This window comes from Macrotis lagotis, chromosome 3 (genome assembly GCF_037893015.1).
Source record: "Macrotis lagotis isolate mMagLag1 chromosome 3, bilby.v1.9.chrom.fasta, whole genome shotgun sequence".
Taxonomy (NCBI): Eukaryota; Metazoa; Chordata; class Mammalia; order Peramelemorphia; family Peramelidae; genus Macrotis; species Macrotis lagotis.
The window spans coordinates 179,939,031-179,966,490 of NC_133660.1; the positions used below are offsets into that span (position 1 = coordinate 179,939,031).

Below are 27,460 nucleotides of genomic sequence, written 5' to 3' on the forward strand. Positions count from 1 at the left end.
TGATAATTTCTGTTAATGTATATTTTTTGTTTTTTGCAAGGCAAATGGGGTTAAGTGGCTTGCCCAAGGCCACAGAGCTAGGTAATTATTAAATGTCTGAGTCTGGATTTGAACTCAGGTACTAATGACTCCAGGGCCAGTGATCTATCCACTGCGCCACCTATCTGCCCCAATGTAATATTTTTAATATTCTTTTTGTTGTGCTTTTGCTCTGACAGATTAGAGTAACCAATTCAAACATCTGCATACAGGTGCGAGTTTTAATAAGTTTCAAAATGTTCATAATGGAAGTGACAGAAATATAAAATTACTGGTTCTTTATTAGGTTTATAAGACTGGCATGTCAGTACCTTTTTTGGCCTTTCATGTTCTTAATAAGACAGGAAATAAAAAATACTATACTGATCTCTCCTCTGAAATCATTGTATTCTTAAAACTGCCAAATAGCTCCAAGAACTAGTCATCTAAATAAAACACAAAACTGTAAATCTTATTTATATTGAAGCATCTTATCTATGGTGCTCATTTCATTTGCATGTTTTCTCCAATTTTATCAGTAATTTCCTAAATATTAAATCTTAGTGGCCTTTTCTTGCCCCCTCATTCTTCTTGTTCTCTCTGTAGCCTCTGGAACTCTTGATCTATAATCGTCTCAACAATCTATTCTTTCTAAATTTTTGTGATCCTGCTCTCTTCTCTTAAATGTCATGCTACTGTTTCTAAGTCTCCTCTTTTGGATCCAGATCACCTCTTTTAAAGATGTATATCCTACAAGGTTTGGTATTTGCATTCCTCACTTTGTAATTCCAGTCAGTTAAGTCTTGATTTTCATCCTAACATTTCTCATATAAACCTCCTCTCTTCTGACAGTGACAATGGCAATATCTGACAACCTGGTTTGGGCCCTTCACACCTGAATTATCACAGCAGATCTCAGATTGATATCCTTTCCTCAAGACTAGTCCCACTCCAGTCCATTTTTCTCTCAACTGCCAAACTGATCTTCCTGAAGCCCAGTTCTGACTTTGTTATCTCCCTAATCATTCAACTCTGGTAACTCTCAATATTAGCTTTAAAGTCCAGAATAATTTGGATACTTTGTACCTTCTCAGTTTTCTTATTCCTTATTAACTCCAACATACTCTGCAATGCAGTGATAGAGTCATTGTCAGTAATTTTTATTAAGTATTTATTATATATCAGAAAGATTCTGCACTAATAGGGGAAGACAGCATAGTAAAGGAACCAGAAAAACCAGGAGGGAAAATTGAGGAGGGTAGTCAACACAGGGGAATAGTGGAGAGACTAATGATCTCATTTGGGAAATGAATGGATTGATAGATGGATAGCTAATTAGTTAGCTAGCAAATAAAATTTATTAGACTAGTCACTATGCTAAGTGCTGAGGATGCATAGTCAAACAAATAAGAAAATTCTAGACCTCAAGCAGCTGAATGATGATAGAAAACAATATATTCTGTCTATCTAGTCATTTGCACAGATTGTGCCCTATGTCTAAAATTTTGTGCCTCTCATCTCATCCTCTGAACATCCCTATCATACTTCATATTTTTTATATATTGTCTCTTCTCTTAGACTGAGGAACTTTTTCTTTCATGCATGTCTTTGCATCTACATCCTTTAGCATGACTAGTACATAGGAGACAATAAATGTTAATTAATTATAATTAAATAATAAATTGAATAGTAAATATTAAAAAAATATCAATAGTTTTCCAGTTTCCCCAACATTTTTTGTCAATTAGGGAGTTCTTATACCAGAAGCTAATATATTTGCTGACTGTATTTTCAATTTTTTTATTGATATTTTATTTTTCCAGATACATGTTATGAAAGTTTTCCAACATTCATCCATGTTCCCATGTATATTTTAAGTTACAAAATTTCATTCCACTCTCCCTTCCCACATCCCTCTCCTCAGTGGCAAAGAGTCAGAATATTGTACATACTCATTTGTGTTAAACTTGTTTACAGATTAGTCATTTTCGGTATGAGGAATTAGGAATAAGTGAAAGAAATACATAGGATATTTTTGTTTTGCCTTGTTTTTCTTCCTCTGGATGGGGGTAACATTGTCCATAGCCAGTCTCTTAGGGTTGTTGTCCTAGTTCTCTGAACTACTGAGAAGAACTGATTCCAGTTAGGTTGCTCATTCTCACAATGTTGTTAATGTATATATGTTCTCTTGGTTCTACTCCCTTTGCTCAGCATCAGATCCCGTAAGTCATCATGCTTCTCTAGGGTCCAACCATTTATGGTTTCTTATAGAACAATAGTATCCCATAGTATTCATGTATCATAACTTGTTTAGTCATTCCCCAGGTGATGGGTATCCCCCTTAATTTCTAATTCTTTGCCACTACAAAAAGAGCTGCTATAAATATTTTGGAACATGTAGGACTTTTCCCATTTTTAGCAATTTCTTCTGAATATAGACCTAGATTGGAATTGCTGAGTCAAAGGGAATGAACATTTTTATTGTTCTCTGGGCATGGTTCCATATTGCTCTCCAGAATGGTTGGATCTGTTCACAACTCCACCAGCAATGCATCAGTGTCCCAATCCTCCCACAACCTCTCCAACACTGATCATTTTCCTTTATTCTCATCTTAGTCAATCTGATAGGTGTGAGCTGATACCTCAGAGTTGTTTTAATTTGCATTTCTCTAATCAATGATTTGGAGCATTTTTATATGATTATATATAGCTTTAATTTCTTCATTTGAAAACTCTCTGTTCATATTCTTTGACCATTTATCAATTGGGGAATGACCTTGCAATCTTATAGATTTGATTCAATTCTCTATTAGAAATGAGACCTTTTTCTGAATACCTAGTTGTGAAGATTGTTCCCCAACTTTCTACTTTCCTTCTAATTTTGATTGCATTGATTTTTTTTTTAGTGCAAAACCTTTTTAATTTAATATAGTCAAAGGTCAGAAAGATAATTTCTTGATCTATTAATTTATCTATATTGTCACCCTTTATGTCAAATTCTGTATCCATTTTGACCTTCTTTAGGTATAGGGTGTGAAATGTAGGTCTATGCCTAGATTTTGCCATACTATTTTCTAGTTTTCCCAACAATTTTTGTCAGTTAGGGAGTTCTTATACCAGAATGAAGCTAATGTCTTTGGGTTTGTCAAACAATAGATTAAAGTAGTCATTAACTACTGTTTCTTTTGAACCTATCTGATCCATTACTTTATTTCTTAACCAGTACCAGACAGTTTTGAAGATTGCAACTTTATAGTACAGTTTTACATCTTGTAGAGCTAGGTTACCTTCCTTTACATTTTTTTGCATCAGTACTTTGCTATTCTTGACATTTTGTTGCTCCAGATGAATTTTGTTACTATTTTTCCTAGTTTGGTAAATAATTATTTGGCAATTTCATTGATATAGCACCAAATAAGTAATTGAGTTTGGGTAGAATAGCTTGACTTAACTATGAGCAACTGAATTTTTCCAGTTATTTAGATCTGACTTTATTTGGGTGAGAAATGCTTTATAATTCTGTTCATGCAGTTCATGCAGGTGTGTCTTGGTAGGTAGATTCCCAAGTATTTAATGTTGCCTGTAGTTATTTTAAATGGAATTCATTTTTCTATCTCTTGCTCTTGGACTTTGTTGTTCATATATAGAAATGGTGATGATTTATGTGGACTTATTTTATATCCTGTTACTTTGCTGAATTTGTTAATGGTTTCAAGAAGTTTTTAAGATAATTTTCTTAGTTTCTCTAAGTATACCATTATATCATCTGCAAGGAGAGAAAGCTTTGCTTCCCCCTTGCCAATTCTGATTCCTTCAATTTCTTTTGCTTTTATTGTCAAAGCTAGCATTTCTATTCTTTATTGAATAGTAATGGTGATAATGGACATCCTTGTTTCATCTCTGGCCTTATTGGAAATGCTCTGAGTTTATCCCCATTAAATATAATATTATTTGATGGTTTCAGATAGATACTACTTATTATTTTAAAGAAAACAATTATTCCTAAACTTTCTAGTATTTTTAATAGAATTGAATGTTATATTTTATTGAAGATTTTTGTGACATCTGAGATAATATATGATTTCTATTGGTTTTGCTATTGATATGTTCAATAATGTTGAGTGTTTTCCTAATATTGAACCATTGTTGCCTACCTGGTATAAATCCTACCTGATCATAGTGTATTATCCTGCTAATAACTTGCTGTAGTCTCGTTGCTAAAATTTTATTTAAGATTTTTTTCATCAATATTCAATAGGGAGATTGGTCTATAATTTTCTTTGTTTTATTTCTTCCTGGTTTAGGTGATGTCATAAAAGGGATTTAACAGAACTCCTTCTATTTTTAAAAATAGTTTATGTTGAATAGGAATTAATTGTTCTTTAAATGTTTGGTGAATTCACTTGTAAATCCATCTGGACCTGGAGACTTTTTCTTAGGGAACTGATTGATGGTTTCTTCAATATATTTTTCTGAAATGTGGTTAAGTTATTTAATAAATAACATTTATAAATTTGTTAAATATGTTATTTAATAAATAACATAAGTTATGTTATTTCTTCTGCTAATTTGGGCAGTTTGTGTTTTCATAAATATTCATCCATTTCATTGAGGTTATCAAACTTATTAGCATACAGTTTGGCAAAGTAGCTCCAAATTATCTTTTTAATTTCCTCCTTATTGGTGGTTAGTTCACCTTTTCATTTTTTATACTGGTAATTTGATTATCCTCTTTCTTTTTTTAAAATCAGATTAACCAAATGTTTGCCTATTTTATTGACTTTTTCATGAAGCCAACTCTTAGTTTTATTTATAAGATCAATGATTTTCTTGCTTTCAATTTTATTATTCTCTCCCTTGGTTTTCAGAATTTCTAATTTAGTATTTCATTGGAGATCTCTAATTTGTCCTTTTTCTACCTTTTTTAGTTGCATACCTTATTTATTGATCTCCTCTTTCTCTATTTTATTCATATAAGCATTTAGAAATATAAGATTTCCCCTCAATGCTGACTTTATTTTCTTACCTATTGGCCAAAAAAATGTTTCTGAAGTTTTATAATTTTAATTTTTCAAGATAGTATATTATTAGTGAGGAAAGAAAGAAGTAATAATAGATGATTATTTATTTATTTTATTTTTGCAGGGTGTGGTTAAGTGATTTGCCCAAGGTTGCACAGTTAAATGCATATTGTTTATTAAGGCTGGATTTGAACTCAGGTCCTCCTGACTTCAGTGCTAGTGCTCTACCCACTGTGCTACCTAGCTGCCCCCTTATAGATGATTTTAGAAAGTGATTTGCCATTATGTGCTTAGAATATATTTCTTAAGTTTCATTGAATAGTGTTTATAATGCATCTTTACAATAAAAAGCAAAGAAAGGAAGGAAAGAATAAAGAAAGTGAGAAGAGATGATTAAGGTGTCCTTTATCTTTGGTCTTATTTTCAGTATGTTTCCATATTAGATAAAATAGTATAGCTCAAGAATAATCAAAGTATTAATATCATTAATAATATACCTTAATTTTAAATTAACATATGTGGTTATAACATTTTTATGATGCATATTATTGTTTTCCCTAGTTAGTTTTATTAATAAACCTACAAAAATTGATGAAATTCTCTGAACAGCTGTCTCTCTACATATTTTATAATTATAATACTCATACTTAAATGTAGCTATAATTTTATTCCCTCTGGTAATTCAGATCACTATCCATCCATTCCTGTCCATTCTGAATAATTCTTTTCTATGGACCCTGATAAATTTATCACACATCAGCCTAACTTAGTAGGGATTTTCCATAATTTCTTTTTAACATTGTGAGGAAATTATGTTGTTGTCAATTGATTTTTCTGAAATTAAAGCATGATTACGACTTGTTTAAACATATACACCATTTCTTTGTAATTTCTTGTTTACAAGATTACCAATGTTTGCCTGTCCATTTTCAATTCTGCGATCCTCAATTTGATTCCTCAAATAGTTTAATGTTTCCTAATTCATAACCACACAGTAACATTGGTGGAATATTGACATTAAACGACTAGATCTTGGTTTTAAGGAGAAGCTGGAAGTCTTTTGTAGTTTCACAAAGGTAATTCAGTATTCTCTCTGATTATGTAGAAGTACATTGTCCTTTTGTTCAAAATTTTTAGTGATTTAAATTTTTAGCTTTTCCCTTCAACTGTATTTCATAAGCCAATAAGACATTTATCATTCTCTTGCTTTGGATAGTTCAACCTGATTCTTTCATATCCTCATGATTTCTGTTGAGATGAATGGATAGATAGAAGGAGAGATAGAACAAGACAGTTCTAGTCCTCAAGGAGCTTATTGATGATGGAAGACAGAGCATAGAGAGGTGTAAAAGGTATGTGGCGGGGGGGGGCATAGCATGATATAGTGGTGGTCAAGAAGATGCAGTGAGGACTAATTAAAGTCAAGATAAGGTAAAGTTCAACTAGTAAATCCTTTTGACCCTGATGTTTTAGAGCTACAATCTGAAGTTATATTAGGGAAAAATGGGGAGATAAGGATTAGGGCTTGAATGGAGCCAGCATGGTGTGGAGCTATACTGGAAAGATACCCTAGTAACATTTTATGGATTGCTGCAATGAACAAAATATTATCTTCAAACCAGGAGCTTTTGAACTATCTTAGCATCTCAAGTAATCTTTCCTCTACTTTGACACTATGAGAGATTTTTTTCCCTAACAGTGCTGAACACTTGTGGCAAGCAAATGACTCTTCATTATTAATAATCAGATATTCATTGAATAAGGTTTTCAAACTTTTGTAATATCTTTCATAGAATTTTACATAATTTTGACATATTCATGGGAGGCAACTTGCTGGAGAAGAACCTTTTAAAGTATTATTTCGGTCTACTAAGATCATTTAAAAAATAATCAACAAATAAAATAGTTCATAGTTCATATAATTTGCAAAGTAGGATCTTATCTTCTCTACATCTTTTCTTTCAGCAATGTGATAATAAAGATGTAGTTTACTTTGAACAGATCCTGTCTATTCTCTTCTATGATCATTAAAAGTGCTCAGTAGCATGTAGAATATTCCCACAAATATGTTGTGTAGATAAATGAATGGAAAAAACCCCTCTATTTTAAATGCTTAAATCTGCCATATACTGAAGATTTAAATGAGTGGAAGCAATTCCTCCTCCCAAAGAGCTCACATTCTTCTGTTAAGAAGTGTAACGATTTTGCTTAGGCTTCAGAAAAATTATTTGGGCAGCTTGGTAAGACTGGATTGGACAGCAGAAAAGCTATAAACTGAGACACTTGCATTAGACCAGATAAGACATTATGTGACTGGATGAGAAGAAAGAAAAGGACAGGACTGAGAGATTTATAAATGAATGGTTAGGTAGATGTGTAGCAGTGAAAATGAAAATATTTATAAAAATTTTGATATTGCAAACCCTGGGCTAGAGAATTACTGATAATATTTTCACTTTAGAAATGTAAGTATGAAAAGAGAAATATTTTTGCCAATTTCCTTTGTAAATCTATCTCTTATTTTAGAAAATAATTTCTTGAATGTAAGACAAAGTATGTTCGAGTTGTTACTACTGATGGTAGTGACAATTGGAATTTAGTTATTGCAACTATCAATTATTCACAATAATGGAGGCAGGTGATATGACTGTGTGAGAGAAAGAGAAGGAAGAATAGAACTAATGTGAATAATTTGAAATTCAGAAATAAACCAAAATTCCCATTTGAACTGTTTCTTCCAATTTCCTTCCTTCGCCAACCTATATGCCAGAATTGGATACAAGAAACAAAATTGAGTCTGAATTTCACCTTTTGTTAGAGGTACTAATGGCCAAAAGCTGGCAGCTGTATTGCAAGTGATCTAGCTAATTCATAAACTAGAAATCAGTAGGGAGTGGAATAATCAACGTTTGAATATAGTCTCATTTTTTAGGATTCACATTTCTTCCCCAGATACATATATATCAGCACCTTCAGATAGGAATAATATTGCAATAATATTTTTTGCTTGTAGAGCACTTTTACTCCTAAAAGCTCTAAACAGAAGGTACTCCAGATGGTATCGCTTTAATGTGTATTCTTTGTTTTTAAAAGTATTATTTTGGAAAATAAACCTTTGTTACTTCTCCTTAAGGGTTTCTTACTATTATTTGCAGACTTAGTACAAATACTAGGACCTTTCTTTTATGTTTTTTTCTGTTAATTCTTAGGAATCTTTTTAATGAAAGGATATCTGTGAATATATTTTAGGTTTCCTGGGTCTCCATGCTCAGCTGTAAAATAAGATCATGGAATCTGATGATATCTCTGGTTGCTTCTAGTTATAAATCTTATGATCTGTTAAAATTCAGCTAGGAATTTAGACAACAAATGCCACGTAAAACTAGAAACCAAGAGTTGTGTACCTCCTTTGACTGGCATTTTCAAAGACTTACAAAACCCTCCTTTAACCTTTTGAAAAAAAAAATTGTTGAAATGTGTCTCAGTTATATAGCTCTCCCAGCAGTCCTTCATATTTAGTAACCATGGAATTTCTAATTTGATAAACAAATCTTTTACTATGCTTCAGTTGAAAGGGCATTATGTTGTAATAAAAAAACAAAACATGAATATCTCAGCATGTATTTGAAGAGTAAAGAAGACAAATTTTAAAATTTGTGGTTGATTTGTGATAAAGCCTAATACATTTGTGACTTTTGGTGTCTAAGGTACTTCAATTTTATTTCTAAATTTCATCCATAATAAATGAAATAAATATTTTCTTAGAAATTTCAGGGGCCGGCTAGGTGGTGCAGTGGATAGAGTACTGGCCTTGGAGTCAGGAGTACCTGAGTTCAAATGTGGCCTCAGACACTTAATAATTACCTAGTTGTGTGGCCTTGGGCAAGCCACTTAACCCCATTTGCCTTGCAAAAACCTAAGGGAAAAAAAAGAAATAAATTTCAGAATCATAGGGTTCAGAGAGTATTAATTATTGTTTTCAGCACTTTTAAAAGCTTATTTAATATTTCATTTTCTTATAATACAAAAGCAGAAATAGTAGCAAGTCTCTTGAGGCCAAATTTTCTAAAAGTGATTTCTAAATGGTGCATGTAATTACAGGTTAAACAGTAGCTAATTCCCCACGATGTGAGCTTAACTGTTGAGGTGACTTCTTTACAATTTAATCTTTAGAAATCATTCCATGTACAAGTTACTAAGACAAATAAATAAAATCTGAGGCCAAATATGACCTGAGTTCTTTCTGACTCCAGGTTCAATTTTGTATTCACTAGACCTCCTATGTCTTCCTGATCCTTCATCCAGTATCCTATCTCCAACCTCATGCTATTGTGCTGATTGTATTTGGCCAAAGGTGCTTCAACAGACCATTTACTAAATTTTAGAAGGCTTGTAATTTGTTATCACGGAATAGATAGCCTCTCTGAGATTTATCCAGATATTTTTTGTGCACTTAATTAATATCCTGCTATTTTTCTAAAGTTGCTCGGGTTCAATTAATTTTAGTTGACTCTACAGTTTTCTCTGTAGACCAGAGGTGAGGAATGTTTAGCCCATATGATATATAAGACCTACAAAATTATTTGAGCTGGCTCTCCCAAGACAACCGCAGGAACAGTTTAGGGAATTAATTAAATGTTTGAGCAAATATATAGCAGGCAAATTTTTAAGCTGATAATTTTGTATGGCCCTTGAATGGTATTCTTCATATCAAATGGCCCATGGCAGGAAAAAAAGATTCTACTTCCATGATGTAGACCATCATATGTACTGTAATTCCTCTTTGCTTATACTTATTCCTCAATTTTTTTGTCCTATAGTTATAGCTAGCATTTCTAGACTATATTAGACAATAGTGATACTAATGGACACTTTACTTTGCTCCTAATTTTATTAGAAAGCCTCTATTTGTAATTTCCATGACACTTAATACTGGCTCTTAGATTTAGATAAATACTATATATGATTTCAAGAAAAAGTAATTCATCATATTATAGTGTGCATATGAAAGAAATGGGTTTGATATTTTTGCCAATGCTTCTGTCTCTATTAATATAACTCTTATTTTTATTGTTTTATTATGGTTATATTGCATTATGTTCATAGTTTTCCTGATATTGAACCAAATTTCTTATGTCATGCTTGATAATTGTAAACTTGTTTTCTATGGGTATTTATCTGGAATTTTTGTCATGAGATATTTACATTAGAGATATTTGGCTATAGTTTTCTTTCTCTGATTAGCCCGTACCTAGTTAGGTAGCAGGACTAAATTTATATTAAAGAAAGAATTTGGTAGAATATTGTCTTTTCCAATTTTTTGCACAATTTTTTGAGGGGGGGCAGTAGAAGAGTTCATTTGTGACTTGTCCCGTTTGTTTTTCTATTATTGGTTCATTTAAATTTTCTGTATTTTGATATTTGATATTTGATATATTTTATGGATATTAATTTGTTTAAATTAAATTATCCATTTTGCTGCAAGATCGTTGGGAAATTAATCATTTACTAAATTACTTTTTTGTTTACTATAATTTCATTTTTTATTGAAACTGGCCATTTGGTTTTCCTATTTCTTTTTTATACTAGATCATGATTTATATTGTACTTTTATCTTTAGTTTTGTTAATATGTTCTTATTTTTCATAATTTTTATTTTGTTATTAGAGGTTTTAATTTAATTTATCTTTCACTTTTTTCTAGTTTCTTAGCCCATTTAATTTATGTGTTCTTTATCTTTTTTGTTAAATGTATAAGTACAAAACTTCCTCTCAGGTTAAATCTTGCTATTATCCCTTTTATTTTCTTGGATTCATGGATTTTTTAGGATTAAATTATTTATTCTCCAGTTTATTTTCAATCTTGTTTTTAAGGTTCCTTTGTGAAATATAAATTTTATAGTGTGGGTTTTTGGTAACAGTTGTATTTAATAATCTCTTTTCTTTAGCTGTTGATGGGATTTTTATGCTCTGATTTTATTAAGTGTCATATTAGTTGAAAAATAAAATACATTATATGCACTTATAAAAACACTTAGACATTACTTACTGTACCAATTTTTATAATTATCAACAGAAATAATATCTCACTTCCCAAAAAATTTTCCTTTGGATCTCGAAGTTCTTTTTATTTAACTTTTAGCTAGATTTTCTAAACCTGATACGCACACATATAATTCAATTTTTATACTTTTACTGTTACCTCATAGATTTTTTTTGACAATTTTTCTGTTGTCCATGATGCCTTGAAATATGTCATTTCCCTACCCATCTTTTAATCCGATTTATTTTCACTGTTGTTTAGTCTGACATTATTGTGGGTACCTTGGCTTTTTGAGTTTACCTAAAGTATAATAAATTTTGATTCTGTTCATGTGTTTTTTATAAAGAGCTTATTGCTGAAATCTTTCTATATCATACCTTTTTTACTGGTATGTTCTTCCTATTTATATTCATAATTAGGATTGCTAACTTCATCCTATTTTTTCAAACACTTCGTTTTATTTAGTATCCCAAAGAAAACGAGATGGTTGTTGGGGTTTTTTTTCGATGGTGGTAGTGTGTGGGGGGATTAAGTGACTTGCCCACAGTTAAGTAAGTATTAAATGTGTGAGGCCAGATTTTAAACTCTACCTTCTAACTCCAGGGCCAGTGCTCCATACCCTGCACCACCTGGCTGCCCCCCACCTTTTTTTTGCAAAAAGAGTCTGTTGGAAGAGAACTATACTCAACACAAGGGATCTTTATTTGATCCTATCTGCTTCCATTCTACTACTTTTCTCCCTCCCAGTCCCTAAATGGGGGTAAGGATCTTACCCCATTCATTCCTTGAATTTCTTCTTTCATGTTCCATTCTCTGAAAATGAAATTATTGTCTAATCCTTTGTTAAACTCCTTTATCTCTTAATCTCTCCTTCCCCCCCCATAGTTGGCCCTGAGTTTAATATATTTGTTTCAAGTTTTCCTTGTTTATATTCAATTCTTTCTCCAATTGAGATGAAATTGAAATGTATGTGTCACCTTTTCTCTCCTTTTCTCCATGTTTGCATAGTTTTTTTCCCCCCTTGAGTTCCTTAAGTATTTGAAATAGTAAATTCTATAACACATAGGACTTGTTTTTTAGACTCATTCTATACATTGTTATAAGATACCTCTCCTTTCATAAAAAGTGAAACATTATCTTCTTTAAACATTAACTTTTTTTCATTAAATATTTTTACTTAAAAATCTTTATACTTTGACCATCTCACCTTTGTTTTGGCTTCTCATGTGATTGAATTTAACTTTATGCCCATTTTGTTACATGTGTATCCCAATCTTCCATAAACCCTTTGCTTTAATAGTAGTGGGTTGATGATTCTCTCATGTCATTTTTCACATATTGTTTTATATTGTAGATATATATATATATATATATATATATATATAAATAAATTCCTGATCTCTCTATCTCCCATTAAACTGTAAACTTTTCTAAGGTATAAGCTGTGTCATCTGCTTCTTTATGCCCCCTACATTGTTTTTACAAAGTAGGTTCTCAGTAATGTCCCTTTGGTGTAATAAAAAATGAAATCAACTTTCTGCTCCAGAGGTAGCTTATTAAAGTAACTTTTCAGTCTTTCATTATCATAAATTTCTTTGAGAATGTCACAGAGATAATTTGACATATTCACAAAGTCCCTTACATAAAATCATGTCAGACTCTTTTTTTCATTGACATATCTTTTGACAATATTCTAACTGGCAGAGTATTTGGATAAGCTTCATAGAGGGCAGTTTCTTACCAGACATTATTACTGAAAAGTAGCTGCTGTACTGAATGGAATATTTTAGGATTTATTCTTTGACACTGTTGATGATTCAGAAGTTAACTTGTCTTTAGTCATTTCTGTCACTCACTAGTATGTTAGCAGACAGTTAAATCTCTCATCACTAGGCATTTTACTTGACTAGGGAAAAAATGGGAAGTTGGAAGCTGTCATACTTAATTCCAGAGTTATGCAGATATTAGAGGATTGACATTACTTTTCAGATATCTTACTTTACTTTCTGACGTAGTCACCTACTCTGCTTTTATACAGCAACAATGTCATAAGAACTGCCAACTAGATTTAGATCTAAGAATCTCAGATAAAAAGTTGTATGACTTGGAACCAGTGTTTTTCCTGGAGAATTTTCATCTCTGGCTTTCTTATTCTGACCTCATCATATACTTCTGAACATAGCATAAGATCTAATTTTTCTGAAATGGAAAACTTAGATGTTTTGCTTTGAAGAGGGGGTTTATCCATATTTGCTTCAATTTAATAGCAGGGAGAATCTGTATTAAAGATAAAATAAATGATGTAAGAAAAAAGAATAGAATGGAGTTGGGTAGATAATGATATTGTCTACAGAAAAAAAGTAATAGTTTTAGCCAAAGTTTGTATTATTGCCCAGAAGATATAAATAAAATACTTTAAAATAAGTGAGAATTAAAGTCAAAGATTGTAGTATAATAATTCAAGAAGATAGAACTATGGAGGTAAATGAGGGAGTATGTGCTATAGTGTAAACAATTCTAAAGCTCATTTGTTTACATTCCCTTCTTTAGGTCAAACATTAAGAGAAGCCATCTATAATAGATAAAAAATTCTGTTGAGTCTAAAGTAAATTTGTATATTTGATTTAATCTTATTATTGATATTTTATTTTCCTTTGATTTGCTATGTATAGTTTTTAACATTACTGAGAATTATTTCTTCTAGCTTTTCTAGAAGAAACACTCTCATTAACAAAATTCTCTTTCAAATGTTTCTGAACTTTGCAGAACATTATACATCCATGGCCATACTAAGTTGGATTTCACAGTCTGGCATACTGCAATTGAAAAAGCTGCAGGTACAGATGGTAATGCATTACAAGACCAGCAGCTCAGCAAAAATGACGTTCCCATTATAGTGAACAGCTGTATAGCATTTGTTACACAGTATGGTAAGTATTTCTGAGATCTATTTTAACTTACAGTATCATTCTTACCATTTGTAAGCAGTGCCCCAATTGGAGTAAATTAATGTACTTGTGTTTAAAAAGATGCCTAAGAAAAATGGAGGTGCATTTGATTTTTATCCAGTGACTTGTTTTTACTCTAAATTCAATCAAAATAAAAAAAATTAATTTGAAATTTGTTTGTTTTTTCTCTCCTTTTTTACTCTTTTGGAAAACTGTTCCAAGAAAATGTATTAAGAATAATAGGGAATAAAATAGGCATTTGAGTATTGATTCAGATTGTTTCTCCAAGTTCTAATATGTTTTAGTCTTTCACCATGTCCTGGTGTTTTTTGAAAGTGTTTTCAGAAATGACAATTCTGGTACTTGAGAATGAAAAAGATAGACATATTTGTAAGTAATAGTGTAATTGTATAGTAGAGTGAAAAGTTCCTTGGTTTCCTTTTTTTTTTTGGTTTCAAAAATATTTGATGATTTTGAGTCAAATTATTTTTTCAAGAAAAAAATAGTTATTATTTTTGACTTATTTAAAAAAATAATTTTTATCAGAAGGTTTTGTTAATCCAGAGCTTCTTATTCTATTTCTCTATGCTTTAACTTTATTATAACATGCAGTTCCAATTAGGAATTTATATAACTTCAAAAATACATTTTCTGTTGCCTTTGTATAAAAATGATCCTGGGTTGTCAAAGGTCATACAGGAAAATTTGCAGCTCTTGCAGGTGCTACCATAGTGATAAGGCTTTAAGCATGGTACTTCATATCCAAGGACTAATCTGACTAAGAACAAAAGAGGTTGGCCACTGGGTGTTGAGTTCTGTGACCATGGCAACTCACTAACAAAGAAAATTTAAGATTGCTTTCAGACCTGTTCAGTTCTCTTTTTTGTTTCTTTGGCAATGATTAAATGTTGTAAATCAGGGCAGAGAATGTCAAGAGCTACAGTTTTTTTAAAATCTACAACATAATCATAACTGCAGAAACCTTCAATTTCTGGTGATCAACAATTTAATACACTGTTAACAGATTTGAAACTATAGACTTAATGAAGTTACAGAATGATTTGCAAGTTCTTCTAGATCAAGAGCTCCTAACTTTTGTGTAATGCATTCTTTTAACAATCTGGTGGTTTGTTGGACTCTTTATTATAATAATATTTATAAATGCATAAAATAAAGTGCCTAGGGTTGTAAAGGGCACCAATGATATTGGAATAAAATGAACAAAATATTTTTTAAAACAAATTCAAGAATCCCAGTTTAGGGGGTGGCTAGGTGGCACAGTGGATAGAGCACCAGCCCTGGAATTGGGAGTACCTGAGTTCAAATCCAGCCTCAGACACTTAATAATTACCTAGCTGTGTGGCCTTGGGCAAGCCACTTAACCTCATTGCCTTACACAAAAAAACCCTAAAAAAAAAATCCCAGTTTAAAGAACACTCATTCGAAAAGAGGTGAAAAATAGTCTTCTCAAAGTTGGTCTTACCTCGAATCTAAAAAACAAGAAGTTTAATTTCATAGCACATTGAATCATCTTGCTTTGGAGAGTTCATATTTAGCATAGACAATGGATCAATCATAAAGAAGCTGTATAGTTATAAGTTTTTGAAAATGGATTAGAACAATTGCATATAGAACACAACCAGATCCCTTAAACTAAGTAAACGAATAATCAGGCTTAATATTTGATAACTTCATGATGAAAAGTGTGCTTTGAATAAAAAAGACAAATCTTTTGGCAAATACTATTATTATCAATAAATGAAAAAGACTAAAAGTTTGCCTCTTTCTTGCTTATTTTGAATGTCTTATTAAAAAAAGAAAGCTAAAACACTCTGAAAATCATGAGTACCAAACAGCATAATAAAAGAAAAGACAAATAAATGACTGTTCAGTTCAGAATTAATCATTTATGGGCCATCAAACAATCAACTGGATAGAGCAAAAGTTAATACAAGTACCCAATTTTAAGACCAGGGTTAAAACAAATGGTAACAATTACTGTAACCCCAACAATTCATTTTTAGCAAGTTGCTTTATTAAATAATATAATATGAAAGACATTGATAGGCAATGTCATAATATCTTTAAAAAAGTCATTGTAAGACTTAGATTTTAACCAATTTAAAATTCACCCCAAAGTGCATATCAAAAATCATTTAACTTTTGGTTTCTATGTCAAATTGAGAGACTTTTCAACTGGCATTACTTTAATGTATGAATCCTTGTGAAATATTACTAAAGAAGATGGAAGATTGTGAGTAATATTGTCTTGACAAAATAGCAAAAAATGATTAAAGGGGAAAAAACCTGAATGAAAACAAGATATGAATCAATGTTGGCTCAAACTATAGATAGAATTTGAATATGTATTTTAAAAAAAAGAAGTGAAGGTGCAACCACTTCAATATGCAATGTGCTCCATATATTCACTTTAAGATGTATCCTCAGGAATAGGTTTGTTCAGGGAGTAGAACCAAGAAAACAATATATACATCAGCAACAAGGATTGGAATGAACAACCTTGATGGAAGCAGTTCCTCTTGGCAATCCAGAGAACAAGGACAACTGTATTAGATCGGCTATGGACTATATTATCCCCATCCAGCTGAAGAAAATAAAACAAAACAAAACCACACAAAAAACAAAAAAAAACCCTTCCAAATCTGATGAACACTTCATAAAAATTATCTCTTTCCCATAATCCTAATTCCTCATGCCAAAAATTGCTCATTTGTAAGCTTGTTTCACAAAATATGTATGTAAAATGTTAACCTGACTGTTCCCTACTGAGGGGAGGGAGGTGGAAAGGGAGGGTGGAGGAAAATTTTTTAACTTGGAAATATGCATGTTCATAGGGATGAAAATAAATAAATAAATAAAATTTTTTGTTTATTTAAGGCAATGGTTTAAGTGACTTGCCCAATGTCATACAGCTGGATAATTATTAAGTGTTTGAAGTAGGATTTGAACTCAGGTCCTCCTGACTCCAGGGCCACTGCTCTAGTCACTGTGCCACCTAGCTGTCCCTATAAATCAATTTTAAAAAAAAGAATTGTTCAGATATCAAAAAGACCTACGTTCACTAGAATTTCATATGATAGAATCTTAAAAAGGCATGGACAAGAATTATTTGGGATGAAACGTCTAAATGGATTGAGATTTGCAGAGAGTGACATGAATTATCACAATGATAAGATCATAATGACAGTGAAGTCTTGAAGTAGATTATTTTATATTTTAGAAATAGATAAAGAAGTATCTTAATATTATATTCTTATTTTCAAGTTTTTAGAAATACCCTGAATTTTGTTGTTTTTCAGCATTCCCTCCATTCCTACTACCTGCACATCATTATTTTCAGGACCTTATCTAATTTTGAGAAAGTGAGCTAAGTTACTGAGACTTGGCCCTAGGAAACTAACTTTTAGGGAGTGGTTGACAACACTTTGTATTCTATAGAAGAGTAGTATGTCCTGGCCTTGTTATAATTTATAATTTGATTTGAAAACAAGTTTACTTCAGGACATCAAAATGACAATGTTTAAGACCTTGCACCCCCCCATCAGCTGATTTAAATTTTATATTTCTTGATACTTATTGTTCTTTATACTTTCTAATTTCTGATGCAACATTTTTGAAATTTTAAAGTCACAAATATATCTAGAATTAGTTAAATTTGAGTGGTCTAGTGGAAAGGATAATGCATATTCTCAACTAATGCAAGGTTGTTCAATGTTAATGTTCCAAAATTGCCATGAAATTGGGCAATAAATGAGGAAAAGTAGTAAATGAAATGCACTGATGGGTTTCAGTAAATTTAATGTATAATTGAAGTACCATGGATATTCTCTTCATCCTTGTCTTATTCCTTTCCTGTTTTGTCCCTCACCTCTTAAATTTAGCAAGATTCTAAACAAAGTAACAATATATCCTAAATTCATGAAAATGATAAAATATATCAAAACTTTTTTAAGTTTGCAAAGTCCATTTTGTACAATAACTTTGTGAGTCAGAAGTCAAAATGTTTTTACATTGCTGATTTAGGACTAGATGAGTTTCAAAGAGTTGAAGTTCATTGGTTAGAGTTTTCGTTTCTTTTTCTTAATTTTAGTAAGGTTTTATTTATTTTCAGTTTTACAATTTTTGCCCCAATCTTGCTTCCCCTCCCCCCACTCCCCACAGAAGGCAGTTTGTTAGTATTTACATCATTTCCATAGTATGCATTGATCTAAGTTGAATGTGATGAGAGAGAAATCATATCCTCAAGGAAGAAACATATAGTATGAGATATAGAAAATTAAATTAAATTAAATTAAATTAAATTAAAATTAAATCAAACTCCACATTGCTTCCTCAGGATACAGATGGCATTCTCCATCACAGATATCCCAAAATTGTGCTTGATTGTTGCCTTGTTGGTATGAGCAAGTCCATTAAGTTTGATCATCACTCCCATGTTGCTGTTTTCAATGTTCTTCTGGTTCTGCTCATCTCACTCAGCATCAGTTCATGCAAATCGTTCCAGACTTCCCTGAATTCCCATTCCTCCTGGTTGCTAATAGAACAATAGTGTTCCATCACATACATATACCACAGTTTGTTAAGTCGTTCCCCAATTGATGGGCATTCCCTCAGTTTCCATTTCTTTGCCACCACAAAGAGAGCTCTATGAACATTTTTGTACAGGTGCTGTTTTTACCCTTTTTTCATAATCTCTTCAGGGTATAGACCCAGTACTGGTAATGATAGATCAAAGAGTATACACATTTTTGTTGTCTTTTGGGCATAATTCAAAATTGCTCTCCAGAAAGGTTGGATGAGTTCACAGCTCCACCAAGAAAGAATTAATATCCCAGATTTCCCACATTCCACATCCAGAGATTTAATGAAAAAAAAAGTGCAAAAGAAGGTGGCTTAGCCCTATAAGATCTAAAATTATATTATAAAGCATCAGTCATCCAAATGGATACAGGATCTAGACATAAAAAATATTATAAGCAAACTAGAAAATCAAGAAATAGTTTACCTGTCAGATCTGTGGAAAGGGAAGCAATTTATGATCAAGGAAAAGATGGAGAACATCATTAAAAACAAACTAGATCATTTTGATTACCTTAAATGAAAAAGCTTTTGCACAGACAAAACCATTGTAACCAAGATCAAAAGAAATGTAGCAAATGGGAAAAAATTTTTATGACTAGTGTTTCTGACAAAGGACTCATATCTAAAATATACAGAGAACTGAATCAATTTTTTTAAAAAAAAAAAGACAAACCATTCCCCAATTGACAAATGGTCAAAGGATATGCAAAGGCAATTTACAAATGAGGAAATCAAAGTAATCCATACTCATGTGCAAAATTGCTCTAAATTACTAATTATTAGAGAAATGCAAATTAAAACATCTCTGTGGTTAGGGTTTTATTATTATTAAGGAGTCTTTCTATGTCTTAATACTTGTATAGTAATTGTCATTAATGATAAGAAATCATTAGCACATGTATCAGTTTTATTCATTGAGGTCATTGTTATTTTCTTGTGTTGTATATGTTATTTACTGTGTTCATTATAATTATATTTTCACATCAGTATGAATTTATATTCTTGAATTTTATATATACATATGGAAATGTCTTCTCTGATACATAATGTTTAACTGCTTTGTATATGTGTATTTTTATTCATTTAATGAATCTCCTTTATAAACATTTGAATATGTACATATCTATCCACTTAGAATTTATTAATTTATTACTATTAGAGTTATCACCTCAGTGTATATTTTCATATATTTGCAATTTCATAAAGACATAACATTGTAATCTAAAATATGATGGATAGGTTTTGTTCCTGTTTTTGGATAGGTTTTTGTACCCTGCCCCACCTCCAATTCTCCCACTGTAGAAATCTGGACATTCTTCCTAAGAGACTTTCTCATTGTTGTCTATATTCATAGTATTCAAGCATCATTGTGCACATTCACTTAAACTTGCTTCATGACTTAGCTATGTTTCTTGTAGTAAGTCTAATGAAAATCTGTTCATGAATTTTGCACATGTAAATATATTTAAATGGTAGAGGAAACTGTTGACAATAATGCAAGTTATTTAGGTGAAAATAATTTAAGTACAAAAAATTCAAATTATAGTGACTATAGTGATTGGTTTGCATCATCTTCACATAGACAATCATGAAACATACTGACCAATGGATATGGTTTCTGTGGCAAATTATTACATTGAATTTCCTGCCTTCCAAATTTACTTGTTTTCTCATGTTTGATCAGTTTGTAAAAGCAAAGAATAGACATTTTTGCTACATTAAAATGTAGCAAAAATTTATAAATATAGCATTTCTTTCATTAAGGTAGTTGACCCTAATGTGCATGATTTCACCTGAATTTGTTCATTGATCTGGTCACAATATGGTTAAATCTTTCATTTTTGAGCATGTTGGTATCATTTTAGGATAGTAAGTTGTGAGGGTGGAAGATAAATAGCAGTTGTAACTTTAGTTTATAGAACATTCAATTCATCTCTTTTGATTGCTAATCCATTTGTTTTTCTTACGTGTCACAATATGCACATACTTAAATTGTATTCTTAACATCAGTTTATATTTTAATTTTAGGCTAATATTTGTCTTTTAATCTTTTGAAGGTTTAGGAAGCAAGCATATCTATGAGAAAGATGGTGACTCTTTCCGTATAAGTGAACTTCTGGAAAGTTTCAAAAAAGATGCAAGAAGTTTTAAATTGAGGGCTGGGAAACATCAGCTGGAAGATGTGACTGGTGTATTGAAAAATTTTCTGTCTGACATAGACGATGCACTTCTCACTAAAGAGCTGTATCCGTACTGGATCTCTGCATTAGGTAATATATGCAGAAAATCAAGGAAAATTATGTCTAATGGAATTTATGCACTCAGTAGTTATTTTTATATTGTACTATTTAGGGTTTACTTTGATTTTTATCTTAATTTTTGTACTGCAAGTTGCATTTTAAAAGTCAGTGAGAACTGTGTGAATATCATTCTCTTGGTATAGAATTTGTATACTTTTTTTTTAAAGTGGAAGATATAAGGGGCGGCTAGGTGGTGCAGTGGATAAAGCACCAGCCCTGGAGTCAGGAGTACCTGGGTTCAATTCCGGTCTCAAACAGTTAATAATTACCTAGCTGTGTGGCCTTTGGCAAGCCACTTAACCCCATTTGCCTTGCAAAAACCTAAAAAAAAAAATCCTAGGATCCTTTGGATTGGGACAGTGATCTTAGTATGAATTGTAATGATATTAATATGGTTTGCTTAATCTTTTCTGCAAATCATCCTGTTGGGTGTTCTCTGAAATCTATGACTGAAGAATATTTTTTAGTATGTCTTCCATGTAACTTTCTTTTCATTTTTCTTAGACCCCCTCTTACAAATATGTTTTAACTTTCATATAAAGAAAACTATATTTTCAGTTTCAAAATATCCTATAAAGGAGGAGTTCCTCAAAAAAGTAATATAATTTAGCTGTTATTAAAGGAAATGCCCTTTGGAGATTGAAATGAGGGCATTACTATTTTAATTATGTTGCTACAGATAGATATTCTTTTCTGGCAATCAAATTGTGTTTCACTTTTGCTTTAGAGTAAAAGCTTATTTTGGGGATCGTCTAGTTAGCCCTATGGACTACTAAGAATAATGTTTTTAAATAATTGAAGGAAATGTTAAATTTTTGTTAGAGTTTATTAAAAATAAAGATGTATTTTTTTCCCATTCAAGTTCACAGACTGCTTATAGGTAAACCTGAGAGATCAGTACAAAGGAGACAATTGTAAAGTAAGTTGTAGTTTGAAATAGAAGTGGACTCGGAAAAAAAAAGATTTTAGGGAGTTTCTTTTATCCCCAGGGATCCTAATGCCCTTTACAGACTATCTAATGCATTTAGAGAATTACTGATATATAGATGCTTTTTGTATGAAAGGCTAAATCTAACATGAAATAGGATGAATTGTATTTTTGTATAAAGGTGAGGAATAGAGAGGAAATGCATAAGTGAAAATTCTGTCATCTTCAAAACCATCAGTTCCTTATTCCTCAAGACAGTCAAATGAAGGATGCTCCTGAATTCATAATTTCTCCTAGTTATTTGGTTTAGATGCATGCAGGATCTTTTCCTTCTAGGCATGTTCAACCTATAAACCATTCTCATTCTCTTCTTTGTTAGACCCTTAACCTCCTTTTTTAAAAAATATCTTCAATATTTCTCTTTTTTTAAAGAAAGATATTATTTATTTTTTATTTACACATTACTAAAATATTCTTGTTTAAGAGTAAGCATAGGGGTGGCTAGGTGGCGCACTGGATAGAGCGCCGGCCCTGTAGTCAGGAGTACCTGAGTTCAAATCTGGTCTCAGACACTTAATAATTACCTAGCTATGTGGCCTTGGGCAAGCCACTTAACACCATTTGCCTTGCAAAAAAACCTAAAAAAAAAAAAAAAGTAAACATAATACCCCTCCTCCACAAAAATATAAAACCTCATGAGAAATAAAGTGAAAGAAAGAAAAAAAATGTTTCAGTCTGTATTCTGATACCATCAGCTTTCTCTCTTCAAAAATGTGCTGTGGGGAAATCGAGTGGTGTAGCATACAGAACACCAGTCCTGGGGCCAAGAGGCCCCAAGCCCACATCCCACCCCAGAGACCCAGGAACCATCCAGCCCCATGGTCCTGTACAGGCCACTGAATCCTAGTGTCTTGCAAAAAGTAAAAAAAGAAAATGTGTTATATCTGACTATCCTTGCCTATGATCTACCCTCTCCTCTATCACTTACATCCCTCCTTCCCCCATCCCTCTTCTCTCTTTTTTCTTCTATATTTCTATACCCTATTGGGTATGTATGCTGTTTCCTTTCTGAGACATTTCTGATGAGAATGAAGGTTCCCTTATTTCCCCTCTCCTTCCCCCCTTCCATACTATTGCAAAAGCTATTCTTTTTTTTTTTAGTTTTTTTTTGTTTTTTTCAAGGCAAATGGGGTTTGAGTGGCTTGCCCAAGGCCACACAGCTAGGTAATTATTGTGTCTGAGACCAGATTTGAACTCAGGTACTCCTGACTCCAGGGCTGGTGCTTTATCCACTGTGCCACCTAGCCACCCCTGAAATATCTTTTATATGAAATATTTTAGCTTATTCTACCTCTCCTTTCTCTTACTCCGAATACATTTCCCTTTTACCCATTGACTCCATTTTTACAATATATTATATATCTTCAAATTCAACTCTCTCCTGTGCTTCATCTATAAAAGCTCCTTCCCCTTGCTCTTTTAAACGATAAGATTTGTATGAATATTATCAATATCATCTTGCCATGCAGGAATACATGCAGTTCATCATCAAGTCCTTCATAATTTTTACCCTTTTCCTCCACTCTCTATGCTTTGCCTGAGTCCTGTACTTGAAGGTCAAACTTTCTGTTCAGCTTTGGTTTTTTCAACAGGAACATTTGAAATTCCCTCATTTCATTGAAAGTTCTTCTTTTCCCCTGGAAGAGGATGTTCAGTTTTGCTGGGTAGTTGATTCTCGGTTGCATTCCAAGCTCTTTTGCTTTCTGGAATTACAAGCCCTAAGAGCCCTTGTAGTTGCTGCTAAGTCCTTTGTGATCCTGACTGCAGCTCTACAATATCTGAATTGTCTCCTTCTGGCTGCTTGTAATATTTTCTCTTTGACTTGGGAGTTCTAGAACTTGGCTATTACATTCCTGGGGCTGGTTTTTTGTGGGTCTTTTTCTGGGTGAGATCGGTAAATTCTCTCAATTTCTATTTTACCTTCTGCTTCTAGGATATCAGGATAATTTTCCTGTAGGGATTCTTTAACAATGAGGTCCAAGCTCTTTTCCTGATCATGACTTTCAAGTATCCCAATACTTTTTAAATTATCTTTCCTGAATCTGTTTTCCAGATCAATTGTTTTTTTTAATAAGATATTTCACATTTTCTTCTAATTTTTCATTCTTTTGGTGTTAAACTATTGTGTCTTGAATTCTCACAAAGTCATCAACTTCCTTTAGCTCCATTCTACATCTGAAGGATTTGTTTTCCTTAGAGATCTTTCTTAACTTCTTTGCCATCTGGCCTTGAAAGCATTCTTCTCAATAACTTTTTCAACTGTTTTATCCATTTGACCTAAGCTGGATTTAACATATTTTCTTCAGCATCTTTTTCGATCTCCTTGACTAAGCTGCTTTTCTTCTATCTCCCTTACTTGATTTTTTTTTTTTAGGTTTTGTTTGCAAGGCAAATGGGGTTAAGTGGCTTGCCCAAGGCCACACAGCTAGGTAATTATTAAGTGTCTGAGACTGGATTTGAACCCAGGTACTCCTGACTCCAAGGCCGGTGCTTTATCCACTATGCCACCTAGCCACCCCCCTTACTTGATTTTCAAAATCTTTTTTTGAGCTCTGTCATAGCCTGAGCCCAACTTCTATATTTCTTGGAGCCTTTAGATGCAGAAACTTGGTCTTTCTCTTCTTCAGATTGAGTACTTTGGTCCTCCATGGGACCAAAGTAATTGTCAATGGTCAGGTTTCTTTTTTTCTGTTTATTCATTTCCCCATCCTGTGCCTGGTATTGGGGGTGCTTATTGAGATTTTGAGTATTATTGGGACACCCCTATAAGGACCTCAGTGTGTGAAGCTCTGACTGCTCTCCTGGTCTGTGAATGACCAGAAGCTCACCCCTCTGCCATGGAGCTGTGGAGGGCATGTTCCCTATTCTATGGGGGGCCTATACTGCGAGCCAGGTCTGAGTATGTTCAAAGCCCCAGAGACCTGTTCCAGGGACAGAGGACAGACCTTGGCAGGCTCCCTTCCCTGAGCTCTCAGAGTGCAGCTGCCGGATGACTCCTGCTGGGTGACTCCATGGGCCTACTTCTGTTTCCTGAATCTGGGGCTGTGGCAGCACTGAGTGCTGCAACCTTACTGAAGGCCTGGGCTTTGTGCTAACTCTGACAGAGGTCTCCCTGCTACCTTCCAAATTGTGTTTGGTTCTCCCTGGGTGCCAGGTCAGGAATCTGCATCTGTTGCTGGGAGCCATGGCTCCCAGTCACCCTGGGGTTGTTCCGAGGAGGCTGAAGTTCCTTTGCTCTGGCATGGCTGCTTCTCCAACCCCATGGAACACAGTTTTTCCACTATTTTCCAGGTTACCTTGGGCTGAAGAATTGCCTCACTGGATCTTTTTTTATTTTTTTTTATTTTTTTTTAAGCAATAGAATGTTTATTAAAGATATTATTTGAGTTTTACACTTTTCCCCCAATCTTGCTTCCCTCCCCCCCACCCCCACCCCACAGATAGCACTCCCTCAGTCTTTACTTTGTTTCCATGTTGTACCTTGATCCAAATTGGGTGTGATGAGACAGAAATCATATCCTTAAAGAGAACAGAATTCTCAGAGTTAACCAGATCAAACCATAAGACATCTAGGTTTTTTTTTTTCCGAATTAAAGGGAATAGTCCTTGTACTTTGTTCAAACTCCAAAGCTCCTTATCTGTATACAGATGGTACTCTCCTTTGCAGACAGCCAAAAATTGTTCCCAATTGTTGTGCTGATGGAATGAGCAAGTCCTTCAAGGTTGAACATCACTCCCATGTTGCTGTAAGGGTGTACAGTGTTTTTCTGGTTCTACTCATCTCACTCATCGTCAGTTCATGCAAATCCCTCCAGTTTTCCCTGAAATCCCATCCCTCCTGATTTCTAATAAAACAATAGCATTCCATGACATATATATATATACCACAGTTTGCTAAACCATTCCCCAATTGAAGGACATTTACTGGATTTCCAATTCTTTGCCACCACAAACAGGGCTGCTATAAATATTTTTGTACAAGAAATGTTTTTACCCTTTTTCCTCATCTCTTCAGGGTATAGACCCAGTAGTGGTATTGCTGGGTTAAAGGGTATGCACATTTTTGTTGCCCTTTGGACATAGTTCCAAATAGCTCTCCAGAAGGGTTGGACGAGTTCACAGCTCGACCAACAGTGTAATAGTGTCCCAGATTTCCCACATCCCTTCCAACAATGATCATTATCCTTCCTGGTCATACTGGCCAATCTGAGATGTGTGAGGTGGTACCTCAACCAAGCTTTAATTTGCATTTCTCTAATAATTAATGCTTTAGAGCATTTTTCATATGGCTGTGGATTGCTTTGATCTCCTCATCTGCAAATTGCCTTTGCATATCCTTTTACCATTTGTCAATTGGGGAATGGCTTTTTGTTTTAAAAATATGACTCAGTTCTCTGTATATTTTATAAATGTGTCCTTTGTCAGAATCATTAGTTGTAAAGATTGTTTCCCAATTTACTACTTTTCTTTTGATTTTGGTTACATTGGTTTTATCTGTGCAAAAACTTTTTAATGTAATCGAAATCATCTAATTGGTTTTTAGTGATGTTCTCCAACTCTTCCTTAGTCATAAACTGTTCCCCTTTCCATAGATCTGACAGGTAGATTAGTCCTTGATCTTCTAATTTGCTTATAGTGTTGTTTTTTATGTCTATGTCCTGTAACCATTTGGATCTTATCTTGGTAAAGGGTGTGAGGTGCTGGTCTAATCTAAGTTTCTTCCATACTAACTTCTAATTATCCCAGCAGTTTTTATCAAAGAGGGAGTTTTTATCCCAGTGGCCTGACTCTTTGGGTTTATCAAACAGCAGATTACTATAATCCTCTCCTGCTTTTACACCTAGTCTATTCCACTGGTCCACCACTCTATTTCTTAGCCAATACCAAACAGTTTTGATGACTGATGCTTTATAATATAATTTTAGATCTGGTAGTGCTAAGCCACCTTCGTTTGCATTTTTTTTCATTAAGCTCCTTGCAATTCTTGACTTTTTATTTCTCCATATGAATTTACTTACAATTTTTTTTTGCTCATTAAAGTAATTTTTTGGAATTTTGATTGGTAGGGCACTAAACAGGTAGTTTAGTTTTGGTAGAATTGTCATTTTTATTATATTAGCTCTACCTATCCATGAGCAGTTGATATTTGCCCAGTTATTTAAATCTGATTTAATTTGTGTGAGAAGTGTTTTATAATTGTTTTCAAAAAGATTCTGAGTCTGTCTTGGCAAATAGACTCCCAAGTATTTTACACTGTCTGAGGTTACTTTGAATGGAATTTCTCTTTCTAGCTCTTCCTGCTTTTTCTTGCTAGTCATATATAGGAAAGTTGAGGATTTTTGGTGGTTTATTTTAAAACCTGCAACTTTGCTAAAATTGCTAATTGTTTCCAGTAGTTTTTTAGATGATTTCTTGGGATTCTCTAGGTAGACCATCATGTCATCTGTGAATTCCTTTAATTTCTTTTTCTTCTCTAATTGCTGATGCTAACATTTCTAATACAATATTGAATAGTAGTGGTGATAATGGGCACCCTTGTTT

General features: G+C 32.9%; 1 protein-coding gene across 4 annotated transcripts in view; it reads left to right on the forward strand.

Annotated features, from left to right (window-relative positions):
- Positions 1-27,460, forward strand: part of ARAP2 (ArfGAP with RhoGAP domain, ankyrin repeat and PH domain 2) — a 271,115-nt gene that overhangs the window by 176,820 nt on the left and 66,835 nt on the right. For all 4 annotated transcript variants that reach the window (XM_074229650.1, XM_074229652.1, XM_074229649.1 and 1 more), the window contains exons 20-21: positions 13,848-14,011; positions 20,689-20,901. In XM_074229650.1, the coding sequence (XP_074085751.1) occupies positions 13,848-14,011; positions 20,689-20,901 (377 nt within the window). The remainder of the gene's footprint in view (positions 1-13,847; positions 14,012-20,688; positions 20,902-27,460) is intronic.